The sequence below is a fragment of the Muntiacus reevesi genome, chromosome 2 (assembly GCF_963930625.1).
Source record: "Muntiacus reevesi chromosome 2, mMunRee1.1, whole genome shotgun sequence".
NCBI lineage: Eukaryota > Metazoa > Chordata > Mammalia > Artiodactyla > Cervidae > Muntiacus > Muntiacus reevesi.
The window spans coordinates 40,981,609-40,993,094 of NC_089250.1; the positions used below are offsets into that span (position 1 = coordinate 40,981,609).

The following is an 11,486-nucleotide window of genomic DNA, read 5'->3' on the forward strand; positions in this document are numbered from 1 at the left end:
AAGGCATTACATAAAGGCAAGAATCTCAGGAGATGGAGGTCAGGGAGCCCTGCCAGTTAATTAGCAGGGATTATGGAGCTCCACCCAGACTTTATCATTCAGCAGGCAAGGGCCGAGTCAGACAATGTTCACTCCTAAATAGTTCCTGGCCTGCGTTGCTGCTGGTCCAAAGACCACATTTTGGGAATTGCTGCTTTAAAACCCCTTCGTCCAGTCACAGTGGGAAATAAAACCCCTTCGCCCAATTACAGTGGGAAACGGCCTCGAGCTGCTGCAGGAGATTGGACTTCACCCAGGCAGCACTCAGCCTCAGGCCTCCAGTGCTGAGATTCTGGCTGAGCCTGAGCTGAATAAGAACTTAGGGAGGATTGTGAACTTTAAGACTTTGGATTTTTAACTCACAGGAGAACAAGAGCACTGTATTTGGGGTTTAATTCCTTTGGACTTCAATTTCTTAGGACTTCATTTAGCAAGAGGAGTTAACCTTGATATCTTAAATTTGATTTTTTCCTGGGAATGAGATAATAGGGGTCCAGTTAGGGTGGAAATTTCTGGGTTGACTTGTCATTAGAGTACAATTGTTTGACTGTACTTGTTTAATTTTGTTGAGGCTTGGAAATGTGGCCGGAAGTTATTTGGGATGGGAAAGAGAACACACAGTAAACATTTGGTTTGGGTAAATTGTAACTTCTGGGTGAATTTTTTAAAAAGCCACTTTATTCAGATATAATTCACAAACAGCACAATTCAACCATTTCATGCATACAATTCAGTGGTTCTTAGTATATTCATAGAATTGTCAAACTATTCCCACTATCTAATTTTAGAACATTTTTATTATCCTCCAAGACAACCCCCTACCCATTACAGTCACTTCCCACCTCTCTGCCACCCCCAGCCCTGGGCAACCACTAGTCTCCATTCTGTCTCCATAAGTTTGCCTCTTTTGGCCATTTAACACAAACAGAATTATACAATATTGTGGTGGTTTTGTTGTTGACTTTTTTCAAAGCATAATCTTTTCAGGGTTCACCCACGTGGTAGCACGGATCAATACTTCATTCTTTTTATTGTCTGATTATATGTCATTGTATAGACATACTACATTTTGTTTACTTGTTCATCAATTGACAGACATTTGGAGTTTTTTCCCCTATTTTTTGATACTATGAATAATATTGCTATAAGAATTCATGTTTTTTTTTTTTATGGTCACATTTTCATTTATATCACCATTTACATAGGAGTAGATTTGCTGGGTAATGTGGTAACTTTACCTTTAACCTTTTGCAGCTGTACCTTTTTATATCCCCACAAACAATATAAGAGGATTCTAATTTATTGTCTGTCTTTCTTATTATAATCATGTAGTGGGTGTGAAGTGGTACCTCAGTTTGATTTTGATTTGCGTTTCCCTAGTGGATAATGATGAACACTCTTCATGTGCCTATTGGTTATTTGCATGCCATTTTTGGAAACATGTCTGTTCATATTCTTTGGTATCTTTAAACTGAGTTATTTTTCTATTTAAAAATTTAATTGGGTTATTTTAAAATTTTTAAAATTGGAGCTTATTTATTTATTTAAATGGATTAGTTGTCTTCTTACTGGTTGTAAGAGTTCTTTATAAATTCTGGCTACATGTTCCACATCAGATATATGATTTCCAGATGTTTTCTACCTTTCTGTGGGTTGTTTTCCCTCTTCCTTGACAGGATTGTCAAATGACAAAATCAAGACAATTTAAGAGCAAGTTTATACCCTTTATTCAAGGGGAAGCTATCCTTGGGTTGGGGGTTACAGTGGTACAGCCTCTCAAGGGATTTTGGTCAAGAGCGAGTTTCTGGAGCATTAGAAGCAGCAATGTAGAGACAGGGCAGAACTGATTGGGCTTGCATGTCTAACTTTATTTAGGAAGATCAAGGAACAAGGAAATAAGCATGGAGCCAGAGGTGGTTTAGTGCTTAGGGTTGGGCTGATTGGATATTGCATTCCTGGTCCAAGGAAGTATTCATGAGAATGTGAAAGATCAGTTTGCAGCACCTTCAACAGAGCAGTCCCATTTTGGGCCTAGACATTTATTTCCACAGTCCACCCTTTTGGTCATCCTCTTGGCCACTCTAGTGGTTTGAGGAAAACCATTGGCCTTAGTCTGAGTCAGTTATCATCGCATCTTTGGGTCCCAGTGTGGTGTTCACAGGAGAAAACATCAAGTTCAAATTCTAGGAGCTGGCTATGCCCTCTGGTCTCTTTCATCATCCTAGGCCATGAGAGACCAACCATTGCCTAGTCAATGGCTGCCCACAGGCATTTAAAGCTTTTGAGAGAATGCATGTATTATGAAGACAACAATTTTTAACAAGAAGACAATGTCCATGGCTTGAATGCTCCTAAGTGGGGGTCCCCATGAACCAGCTAAAGTCAAATAAATCAAGAAATGATCCACAAGAAGGAGATACTGATCTTCTCAACTTACAATGTGCTTACAGCCTGGTAAACCCATTATAAGCTGAAAATATCACAAGTCAAACATGCATCTAATACACCTAACCTACCAAACATTGAAACTCAGCCTGAAAAGAAAGTGAAAGTGATTCGCTCAGTCTTGTCCAACTCTTGGGACTCCGTGGAGTACAGCCCACCAGGCTACTCTGTCCATGGAATTCTCCAAGCAAGAATATTGGAGCAGATTACCATTTCCTGCTCCAGGGGATCTTCTCCACCCAGGGATCAAACCTGGGTCTCCGCACTGCAGGCAGATTCTTTACCATCTGAGCCACCAGAGAAACCACCTCAAGTGTGTTCAGAACACTTATATTATCCTGCAGTTGGGCAAAATCATCTAACGCAAAGGGCCTGTTTTATAATAAAGTGTTGACTTTCTCATGTAATTTATTGAATACTGTACTGAAAGTGAAACAGAGTGGTTGTGTGGGTCCAGAACAGTTGGAGTCTGTCAGTGTTCACCCTTGTGTTAAGTGCTAATAGGGAGTGTCAGCTGCTGCCTGGAGCCACAAGAGAGGATTAGAATATCTGTTTGGACATGAAAAGGAATTTCATTCAGAAGAATAAATATAGCATATTTAAAAATAAAATTTAGGAAAGAATAGAGAGGATGGCTCTTACCTAACAGATATGAAAACATTATATTTCAAATGGAGTAGCTGGCACAGAAAAATGAACCCACCTAGATTCATCACTGACATGCAGAAAGCAACCCCTGATGCTGTGGGAACGATAAGCTTTGTCTTTTGAAGCAGTTCTTGGAAGATCCACAGGAAAAAAAAAAAAAAAAAACACCTAATCACCTCATTTGAAAAAATTATGTTAGACTCTTTGAAGACACCATCTAATACTAAAACCTGTTGACATTCTAACTGGAGACGTGAGATGCTTATGTGACAAACTTCAGTGGCTTCATGTGTTGTGTGCTGTTCTAAGTGTTTACAGACATGAACACACAGGATTCCCGGGACCCCACAAGGAAGGAGCTCCCTGGTTGTTGGGGTCCTTTAATGGACCGGAACCTGGTGGTACAGAGTCGACGATAAGAAAGTAAAAAAGAGAAATGGAGAGAGAGACAAAAAAGACCCAAAGACCTAAGCTCTGATGGAGCAAAGGTGCTTTAATGATTTTCCTATGAGTATATATAGGCTGTGGTACAAGAAACTTCTTTCGGGAATGATAATCAGAAAACCGAACGTAGAGCAACTGTTACCAAGGGAACAAGGGGTAATGTTAGTCACAAGGTCAGGAGACAATCTGTATCTCAAGAAAGGGGAACCAGACTAAGCAGTTTTGTCCTAAAGAGAATGTTTACTAAAGGAGACCCAAGCCTGCCTCACACAGTGACCTCAGTCCCTGGGAGCAGCGTGCTGTTCCGCTTGAAGAGGGACAAAGGACTCATGAGAGACAGCACGTAGGACTCCTCCCGTCAAACATTCCCTGACACCTGGTCCCTCCCCACCACCCCGAACACCTTCAGCTCAGCACAGCAGGGAGCTGGGAGGTCACATGGCCAGTGGAACATTCACCCAGGTTCCCTGGGCATCACCCCTTCTGTGCCAGTGCCCACAGGCACCAGCCCCAGACCCACTGCATGTGACAAATCCCTCAAATGCTGAGAGGTGCAGTCCAGCCATTTTCTCTTGCGTGGGGCTCTTGTGGGGCTGCAGTCAGGTGACAGTCAGAGCTGCAGTCCCTGGTGAGTCCAGACGGGCTGGACACCCATGGTGACCCAGGTACCTGGCAGCAGGTGATGTCAGCTTTGGCTGCAAGCCCTTCTGAGAACCTTCTCATGGCTCCCCCCAGGGCAAGTGTCTACGGGAACTCAGAGAAGAAAGTTTCTCTGCAGCCCAGAGGTCACGGGGCCACTTCCTCTGCAGTTTTTGGTGGAAGGAGTGACAAGCCCATCCAGAGTCAAAAGATGGCTTCCAGATCCCACCTCTCAACGCAAAGAGTGTCAGCATGTCAAACGACTGCAAAATATAGACAGATCAATGAGCGTTCATCCAGAGCCAGGCACTGGGCTAAATCTATTTATATGAAGACTTTCACTTAAATTATACACAAAGAGAAAACCCACAGTCCCCAAATGGCGTCACGTTTGCTAAACACCAGGATATGAAATTTAGATTTAACATCTCACGTAATTGTAGTCTCACCTTTCTCATAAATGTCACTTTAATCAACAACATGGGATTTTCTGCTTAGCACCATGAGGTCACCTGTTGCGTGGGAGGTCCAGAGGAAGAAGATGTAACCCACACGGTAAAACCTATGTCCTCCCTGCTCCCTTTCCTGGCATCTGGGCCCAAAATACTGCCCCTCCCCACAAACACTATTTTTTGCTGAGTTCCTTGCCCATTCTCCTCTCTATAGAAGCTTCTGTGTTCTAGGACTCCTCTGCATGCCCTTAGGTCTCTCGATGAGATGCTACCACATTCATGAGCCCTTGGGTGAAATCAAGACCTTCAAATTCACTCAGTTGAATCCTGCTTTCTAGCCACACTTTTAATTATGTTTAAAATAAATAAGCCTAAAAGTACAATCATGCAGATGAATGTTGCAGGAGCTGCATTTCCTCCCCAGACACACTGGTCTGGGTGGCCTCCTGATCAGCAAGCCTTCTCGGTCACCTCACCGACAGTCCCGCCTGCTCCCTGGGGACTTGGAGTGGTGCTAACCTGAACCCCGAGGTGTGAGTTGCACAACAGGGGACTGGATGAAGAGAGGTGAGCCAAGGGACGCACACCCCGACCCAACCGCCCTGACTTCCACAGGAACAGGGCATTGGAAGCATCACAAAGGGATGACTTTATGGGAAGTCAGCCCAGATGCTGGCTGACTTGTGGAAAGTCAAGATTTTCCACCCAGGAGAGCCTCTGCAGGGAGGCTGCCCCAGCCTTGCCTTCCATGTCCACAAGTCCCTTGACTCCCTGTAGGGGCCAGCCCCAGGTCCAGATCTGGCCAGTGCAAGGCCTGTGGGCAACATTTCACTCCTCGAATTCCAAAGCCCTTTTGTTAGGTCCCATCTGGGGTGAGAAAGCTGTGTTATGCACTACATGAAGATAGACAGGGGAGGCCCTTGGGGCCCTGTGAGTCAGGAAGCAGCAGGTGGGAGGGAACCCTCTGCCTGGCATCCCAGTCCTAGTTCTGTAGGTGCACCATGGCACCTAGGGTGCTGGCCTTAGAGCCACCTGCGTGAGTCCTGTTTGTCACTTTGCCTTCTGGGGACAGCATGGCACAACAGGAGGGTTGGTCAACGCTGCCCTGAGTGTGGCGGGCATCTGGGAACAGCCTCTGCAAGGGCAGCCTGTGAAGAAGCGTCACCCTTGGGGTGAACGGTCAACATGAGGGCGGGGAGCAGGACTGGACCATTCCCAGCTGGGGGCACTAAATATCCACTCTGCCACCCAGTGATGGTGACACTGACAGGTGACATCTCCTATTGACTAAACACTCCTTAGGAAAAGAAGAAAGTCCACTGTGTGTCTTAAGTTCTACATGCCTTCTGTGGCAAGCTGTGCTAAGACTCGTTTCACCTGGGAGCCCAGAGAAGGGCGGGAGGGGTGTGAATGAGTAAAATCCCTATAGATCCCACAGCTCCTGAAATGTATCCAGGAACCTCTCCTAGTTCACTCCCAATTCTGACCTTGACTGACCTTGATTCTGATGGGTACTCCCCTCGCCCCATTTCCATCAGTTACACATATTTTTAGTCTTTGTCTTTTGGTAGGTGCCCAGAGTTGTTTGTGGAAAGAGGATGACATAAGCCATTTCTTATTTTGCTTCCAGGGAACATGACCAGTGAGTCATCCCAGCCATCTGATCAGCTCAGCACATGCGCAGTTCCTCAGAGGGTGGCCCACGCCTCGGGCTCCATCACACTCCCCGGCCCTCCTGTCCAGCGCCAGCGCATGGTCCGACATTTTCCAAACAAAGCAGCCAAGTCTCTGGGGTCAGCAGTTCAGGTCCCCTGCTCTCCCCTGTCTGACCATCAGGAGTCACCAAAGCTGAAGGTCCAGCTCCCAGCCATGCTCGCTCCCCATCCCCTGCCTACCCTCAAAGCCAGTGAGAGGGGTAAAGTAATAGCGTCGACCCTTGCTTCTCAACCTTCTGAGACAGTGAGCAACTCAACGATTAGCTGCTGTTACTTTTTTATTGAGTAAAATAGCAGAGCACCGCGCACTTGGAAAGCAATTAGGAGAAAGACACGAATTAGAGCCCCCTGGCAGATCAGACAATGCCCAAGGAGCCTGTGTCTGCGGGGGCAGTGTGGGGCAGGCACGGTTTCAGTAGGCAGTCACCCACTGCAAGTGTGGGCACTCTGCAGGGGCGTGAGTGAGAGGCGGTCAGTGGCCTATTAATCCTGGCAGCTAAACTTCACCAGGTTGATGGTGTTCATCCATGGGACGACATAAACCTGGAAGGAGCACAGCTTTACCTGTGAAAGAAAAGAGGGGAACAGTGGGTCAGGGTTACAGTTAAAGACTGATGTGTACCCCCCCCCAGCCCCTCTCCCCCAGAGCGCTGGCACTGAGACAGGTCCAGAGGGAGGACCCAGGGGCTGGGATACAGATCCAGGAAACCCCCGCAGACGTTGGGGCTGGGAAGGGTAACCAAAGAGCGCAGCCCTCCTTGAGGCCAAGACCCCCGAGAACCAGCCAAGCCCCCGGTAGCGCCTGGGCTTTGGTGAGTGGGCAGCATCTCAGGTTTCAGCATGGTTCAGGTCTCTGTGTGAGTACGTGTTAAGACACTTCAGTTGTGTCCAACTCGTTGCGACCCTATGGATTGTAGCCTGCCAGGCTCTCTTCTCCTGGGATTCTCCGGACAGGAATACTGGAGTGGGCTGCCATGTTCTCCTCCAGGGCATCTTCCGACCCATGGACCGAACCCCCATCTCTTATGTCTCCTGCATTGGCAGGTGGGTTCTTTTCCACTGGTGCCACCTGGGAGATCCTTACAAGTCTCTAAAGCCTTCTAATCTGTCTGGGGTGGCGGTGGGGGACATGGATGGGATTAAAGGGCCCTTTCTTGCTCCCTAGCAAACACCTGCAGCTGTGTCCTCCATCCGGCAGGCAACAGCCCCCAAAGCACATGGTGCCCCAATTCCCCGGTGGAAACCCCCTATAGACACGCAGCCGTCATGAGCACACATGCATCCTTCCCCATCACACCCCCAGCCGCAGCTGTGACATATCCCTAAGGGCACCCCCATCCCTGCCCCCAGCAGGCACATACCCTCTTCAGGTGCGGCTGGTCATGGAAGGGACAGTTGTCTAAGTTGGCCTGGGACTTGGTACATGTAGTCCGGCCAAGCTCCACGTCCAAGAAGTAGTTCATTCCCGACACAACCTGGACATGGGGAGAGCAGACACACTTAGCACACCCTGTGACCGCGAACATGCACGCACACACACATACACGTGGTTACCTTCCTCCCACCACACCCCAAGTCCATGGTCAGAAGTTGCCAGGGCCACGCCCTGGAAGCACAGTGGCCTCCCGACAGCCCCTGTATCCCAGGCCCTCCCTGGAACTTCTTTACCAGCTGCTCCAACCAGGCATCTCCCACAGGGACCCAGAAAGGGGAATCCACAGGCCAACATGCTAACCAGGTCCAGGAACAAAAGGCACAGCTTTGAGGAGCTAGCCAGGGTGTGGACAAGCAACCAGCCAGCGCCCCAGGCCAGGGCGGGGACTGAGCACAAGGTGCGGCCATAGCCCACACCGCACCCACGGGAAGGCTGATGCCTGGTGATTCCACTTTAGTGGAACTTCAGTCCCCAGTGTGGAGCCCATGGCATCCCATTCCTTGTATATAGTCCAGGTTTATTCACTCCCTCTCAAAGAGGGAGAACCAAGAGCTTCACGTTCATGGATGTTCAGACTGCCTGGCATGCCTTCCTCTTAAGTGTGACTTCTGACAGCATGTCACATCCTCTGCATCTTTTACACTTGAGGTTACAGGAGAGATGTGAACTCCAACCTCACGTGGGCACTCGAGACGTGCCTGATTAGAACTTGCAGAAATGAGGGGCAGGGACCCGGCTTCAAGTCCCGCCTGGTGGAACCATGATCTCTTTCTGCTGTCACTTTCCCATATGGCCAAGGAGCTAGTATCACCCTGGAGAGGAGCAGGCTGGAGGGGACCTGACAAGTGGGGAGAGCAGCCCCATTCAAAGGGAATGGCACCAGCCCACTGCCATGGGAGGAGAGATGGCTGTGGCCCTGACCCATCTCCTGTGGTTTCAGGAGAAGGTAGCAGGAAGCCCTGAGGCTGGCAGGCAGGACCACACTTCCGCTGCTTGTGTGACTGCATCCCGCTCTCCAAGGGGACGTAGGCCAGATGGTCTCAACTCTAGCCTTCTTTCAAGGACCAGTGCAAAGCCCTGTAGCCCTTCCTAATTCTCCCTCCTGCCCTCTTCCCAACTCTGACAATAGGCTCCTCTCTGGCCAGAACCCCAGGCAGAGGTCAGGCTGTCAGCAACGGTGAGCCCATCTCAGGGTGGGGGTGTGACGTCACAGCCCAGAGGCTGCTCCTATGGACATGATGAGCCACAGTCCACGAGCTTGTTTTCTTAGGCCTGCCGTGGGACACACCTGAGGCCACAGGGCCCACTCATGAACTCATCTGTTTGCTGATAACCTCCGGCTTCTCTGGAAAGCAGCCATGCCCCCTGCAAGGAGGGTGTCTGGCGTGTCTGACCACCAGGTTACTGCGCGATGATGAGAGGACCACAGGGAGGCCAGGTGTGTTCAGTGGCACCTGCGGAAAGGAAGCTCAGAGGAACTCGCCTCTTCTGTGACTCAAGGCTCAGTTCGAGGAAATATCTGGCCAAACCCAGACCTGGTGACTGTTTCAGCCATGGCTGGCCAGACACTTCAGAAGCAATGCCAAGGTCATGAGACAGACAGGCGGCTGCCCCAGAGTAAAGGAGACCACTGGCTGAGGTGGGGGGCCCCCGGAATATCCTTGGCTGTAATGGACACAGTGGGACCGGAAGTGACATCTGAATAAGACCTGTGTATCAAAGGATCAGGGTTGATACCTGATTTTCAAAATTGTATTGTGGTTATGGAAAGAAAATGCCTGTTTTTACGAAATATACACATAAGTGTTCACCTTCAAAAATTTCAGAAAGCAAATGCATATATGTACATCCCTACACACAGGTACGTGGGGAAGAAGTGGATCAAGCAAATACCACAACTTTTCAACAGTTAAGGCATCTGGGTGAAGAATCTACAGTGATTCTATGCTAGGTACTGTTTCTGAAACTGCTCTGTAAGTCTGAAATTGTGTCAAAATAAAAAGCTAAAAGGAAAAGGTGCTTAAAGAATCACTCAGTGGGCAGCCAGGAGGGCAGTCAGGTGTGAGTTTTCCTTCGTCTGTGGTCATTTAGTTGACAGCTCACGATGAGCCTCGGGACCCAGTGACCCCTGCGCCTACCTAGCAAGCTGGCCAGTCGCGCGAAGGGCTGCAGGCGCCGGGAAAGGCCGGGGCCGCGCCCGGGTGAGAAGTGCAATTGCATCCTTGGATGTTCCAGGGGCCTCTGGGGGCTGGGGGCTGCCCTCCCGCGCGAGCTCGGGGGCCCCCGGGCGGGGCTGGGGACTGCGCGCAGGCCTCGCCCTCCAGGGGGCCGGGCTCTGGAGTTCTGGGCGGCAGAGTCCCCGCGCCCCTACCCTGCGGCCTGACTTGGGGCCCCTGGTCTCCGCACCCTGCCCCGTCGGACGCACCTGCTTGCGGGCGCGCACCACGCGCATCGCGCGGCTCTGGTAAGCGTCGTTGCTCCGCTTGTTGAACTCGCTGACCGCAAAGGACAGTGCCTCCTGCACGCCCTCCTCGTTGACGTCCGCCTCCATCAGGCCGCCCAGCAGGCGACCCTTTTTAGGGCCCTGCGCGGCGGCGGGGCTCACGGCCAGAGCCAGGGCGACGATCAGAGCGGCCAGCAGGAGCAGCGGGGAGCGCGGTGAGCCCACCATGGTCTCTCGGATGCGAACAGACTGCAGCCGAGTGGCAATCCGCAGGTCCGAGCACCGCACCGCGATCCGCGGCGCCTTTATGGCCGGGCCGTGGTGGCCCGCCCCGCCCCTCCCACTTGGCCCCGCCTCTTCCGCCCAGTTGCCCCGCCCACGTCCTCCTCCCTAGCCCCAGCGCTCCGGGACTCTTCATCCGCGCGACCCTGCCCGCTCCCTCCCAGCCCAGCGCTCCTTCCCAGCCCAGCGCTCTTTCCCAGCCCAGCGCTACGCCCCAGCCCAGCCCTCCTCCCGTGGTCCCCCTCCGCCCCCAGCCTGTCCCGGTCCAGATCTTGTGCCCCGGCGCTCCTCGAGCCGGCTCACCGCGGTCTTTCAGAGCGTGTCCCCGCTCCGGGCCGGCGAAACCTGTGCACCAAGCTCTGTCTCCTGGTCTGAGAGGGCGTCTCGGCCTCCTGGCCGTCCGGGCGCCTGCTCCGCGTCTAGGAGTCCACGGAGAGCACTGCTGCCGTTTCCGAGGCAGAGGGAGAAAGACCTCGGATGCGCCCTGTCCCGGGGAAGTTCTTCGCCACAGAAGCTCATCGGGTTCTCTTTCTCACAACTCGTTTACTTATTCAACCTCACACCTTGCTGGGGCTTCTCCCTGGCCAGGGTGTCTACGGCCTGTAGAGAGCCCCTGCTTGACCGAGAGGTAATGAGAACCCGTGCATAACTACATTTTCTAGGAGACACATTAAAAAGTGTAAGATGGTAACGACGACCCTATATGCGAGACAGCAAAAGAGACCCAGATATAAAAAACAGACTTTTGGACTCGTAGGAGGAGAAGGAGAGGGTGGGATGATTTGAGAGAATAGCACTGAAACACATACATTACCGTATGTGAAATAGATCGCCAGTCCAAGTCTGATGCATGAAACAGGGCACTCAAAGCCGGTGCACTGGGACAACCCTAAGAGATGGGATGGGGAGGGAGGTGGGAGGGGTGCTCAGGCTGAGGGACACAT

General features: G+C 50.9%; 1 protein-coding gene across 1 annotated transcript; it reads right to left on the bottom strand.

Annotated features, from left to right (window-relative positions):
- Nucleotides 1-6,642: 6,642 nt before the first annotated feature.
- Nucleotides 6,643-10,579, bottom strand: LOC136157840 (cystatin-C). The gene is made up of 3 exons (XM_065919599.1): nucleotides 10,243-10,579; nucleotides 7,744-7,857; nucleotides 6,643-6,946 (listed from the first exon to the last, which is right to left on the bottom strand). The coding sequence occupies exons 1-3, from the start codon at nucleotides 10,486-10,488 to the stop codon at nucleotides 6,866-6,868; spliced, it is 441 nt and encodes a 146-aa protein (XP_065775671.1). The 5' UTR covers nucleotides 10,489-10,579; the 3' UTR covers nucleotides 6,643-6,865.
- Nucleotides 10,580-11,486: the final 907 nt, after the last annotated feature.